Source organism: Myotis davidii, unplaced genomic scaffold, assembly GCF_000327345.1.
Source record: "Myotis davidii unplaced genomic scaffold, ASM32734v1 scaffold184, whole genome shotgun sequence".
Taxonomy (NCBI): Eukaryota; Metazoa; Chordata; class Mammalia; order Chiroptera; family Vespertilionidae; genus Myotis; species Myotis davidii.
The window spans coordinates 6,508,476-6,511,248 of NW_006297021.1; the positions used below are offsets into that span (position 1 = coordinate 6,508,476).

General features: G+C 44.8%; 1 protein-coding gene across 1 annotated transcript in view; it reads right to left on the reverse strand.

Moving 5' to 3' along the window:
* Window positions 1-2,773, reverse strand: part of CCDC110 (coiled-coil domain containing 110) — a 12,349-nt gene that overhangs the window by 4,097 nt on the left and 5,479 nt on the right. Inside the window, exons 3-4 of the mRNA XM_006772721.1 lie at window positions 1,842-1,897; window positions 1,504-1,569 (exon numbers count right to left, since the gene is read on the reverse strand). Coding sequence (XP_006772784.1) covers window positions 1,504-1,569; window positions 1,842-1,897 — 122 coding nt within the window. The remainder of the gene's footprint in view (window positions 1-1,503; window positions 1,570-1,841; window positions 1,898-2,773) is intronic.

The window sequence follows — 2,773 nt, forward strand, 5'->3', positions numbered from 1 at the left end:
CCGTCTGCAACAGAATGTATCTGAAGAACAGCTACTGGAAAAACGTCACTCTGAGGCCGAAAGACTGAGGTGTCATCGACAGAAAATGTCTAAAGATCAACGTGCCTTTGAAAGGGTGATGGGGGTCAACGCCTGAGGGCTCCCAGTATGTGAGAGGGGGCAAGCTGGGCTGAGGGACACTCCCCACCCCCCGCCATACCCAGTGCACGAATTTCGTGCACTGGGCCCCTAGTCTTTAATAAAATGATCCCCTTATTATGTGATTATAAAATTAGAAAGACTTACGCAGTATATTCAAATAGTTTTAGATGTTTGATTTTTTACATTGTTGAATGCATCAGAGACCTTTGTATCAGAGGTCTACTCCTTTGACCTCTGACATCAGAATGGAACCTAGTCTGTCACTCTCAGGGGTTTCATCTTCTCTTCCCATTCCCCTGCAATTGCTTTTGGTACAAGAATATTGGGGTGAAGTTTATATCGAATCTTCAGCGAATAATGTGTTCTGCACCCCCAATTCATACCCAAACCTCCTCTTTACACTACCCTGCATTCCTTCTGGATAAAGTCCATGCAGTGTTGGTGACGCGGATCCCACCTCCAGCTCCAGGCATGGTAGGCGGCTCAGCCCTAACCAGTGGGAGCATTGCCTCCCCTGGCACGTGACTGGTTCCAGCACCGTATGTGACCGGACCTGGGCCAATCAGAATCAGGCCGAGAAACCTCAGGATCAACCAACCAGGAAGAGGGAAAAGCATGGTGGTCCCCGCTCTGACTGGCTGGGATCTGGGGGGAGAAAGGTATGAACTCCTGGCAGCCCCTCCGTCACTGCCTGGAGTCTGAGGATCCATTGCTGTGGAGAGCAGATACTTATCTGATGACCTGAGTCCTGATCAGGTGACTTCAGCCTTCCCTGAGGGAAAATCCCTAGGGTTTTCAGTTACCCCAGCTAGTGCACTTTCCCCCTTAGTCAGTTTGGGTTAAATTTTGTGTCACTTATTATTTTTTAAAAATATATTGACTTCAGAGAGGAAGGGAGAGGGAGAGAGAGAGACAGAGACATCAATGATGGCAGAGAATCATTGATTGGCTGCCTTCTGCACGCCCACCACTGGGGATGGAGCCCGCAATACCAGCATGTGCCCTTGACGGGAATCAAACCCGGGACCCTTCAGTCCGCAGGTGACGCTCAATCCACTAAGCTCAATCCACTAAGCCAAACAGGCCATGACAGCTTTTGTATCATTTATAATGAGAGTCCCTGTCTGTAGACTATATTCAGTCAGTCTAAAAAACAACCAGTGAGCGCTATTTCTTTTTGTCTCATATCCAAGTATATATAACAGAATATAGTTTTCCCCAAATTTTGAGCCTAGAAATGTTGTGGCCTCTCTTATGTTACATTCTGTATTGGCTGATCAATTGGCCAGGGGTCATCAGTTAGAAATGTGGAGGATCGTTTTCGTTTGGATATTTCCTGTGTGCAGATGAAGCGAAACGTACCATGCTGACATTCTGCAAAGTCTGTATTCGGAGAGCCTGAAATGATTCCAGTTGATGCTGAAGGGCCTGCAACACAATTAACAAGGTGTGAGATTGATTGTGAGGGAGGCGAACATGTGCTTGAATTGTTATGATTTTGGGTTAATATCCCCAAAGATGCCATTTAGCAGGAGGGACCCCAGGACGGTCAGGTGACTCACAGTCTTCGCCATTCTTGCTAACTCTCCAATGCATTTTCGTGAAGAGTCTTGTGGAAAACCCAAACACACTTAGAAATTATTTATTCTGAAAACGATCAGCCTTCACAAACGTGTTTGGAGAAAATAAAACACACTCACTTTCAGTGCTGATTGTGGTTGAACTTGATTTTCTGATTCTGCTGTGCAGCCATTTTCTAAAAAGAAAAATTGAACAGCCGTGTGACCTCGTTTTGAAGTTTTGTTTTTAAACAACTGTAGTGGAACGCAGCCTCCTGTTCTGGATGGCGAGACGAAGAGGTGATGAGAATTTGTGGTGCACATTAGGACGAACCCAAGGCTAGTCACATAGTAAGTTTAAGAAACAATTGGTTTCACTGAAAATACCTAGTTGAGGTTGTAAAAGTGGTTTTACTGTACTTGTAACACCAAGCTTGAAACTTTCAAAAACTCAAATATTTTTGTTTGTTTCTGGGATATACTAGTAAACCATATATATATATGGTTTACTAGTATATATATATATTTTGGTGAAAATACTAATAATCCTCATGAGAGGACCTTGGCAAACTACTGTATGGGTCTTAGTGTCTATGGAACAGCCATGTAATATCCTTTCTCCTTATCATGGAAAACAAGTTGGATTAACGGAGCCTAAGTTTCGCCAGGCTCTTACAGTCGTATAAAGACCCGCGTGTTCCTTACCAGAAAGTAGGTTACGGATCTGCATCAGGGGAGAGACTACATGCATTTCCTGACACACACCCCTCTTTGTTCCAGTGGTTGGCTACTTCCTTGCTTTGCAAATTTTTATTAAAGAATTTAAAAACAATGCAGTGTCGGAATGAAATGAAAGTTAGGAGAAAATGTGCCCCTAGGCTGACAAGTTCTGCCCTGTGCGAAGGTTGTGTTGTTTTTTAAAAAAATATCTACTTTTGCCCTAGCTGGTTTGGCTCAATGGATAAAGCTTCGGCCTGCGGACTGAAGGGTCCCAGGTTCGATTCCAGCCCAGGGCACATGCCTGGGTTGTGGGCTCAACCCCCAGTAGTGTGTGTGCAGGAGGCAGTCGCTCA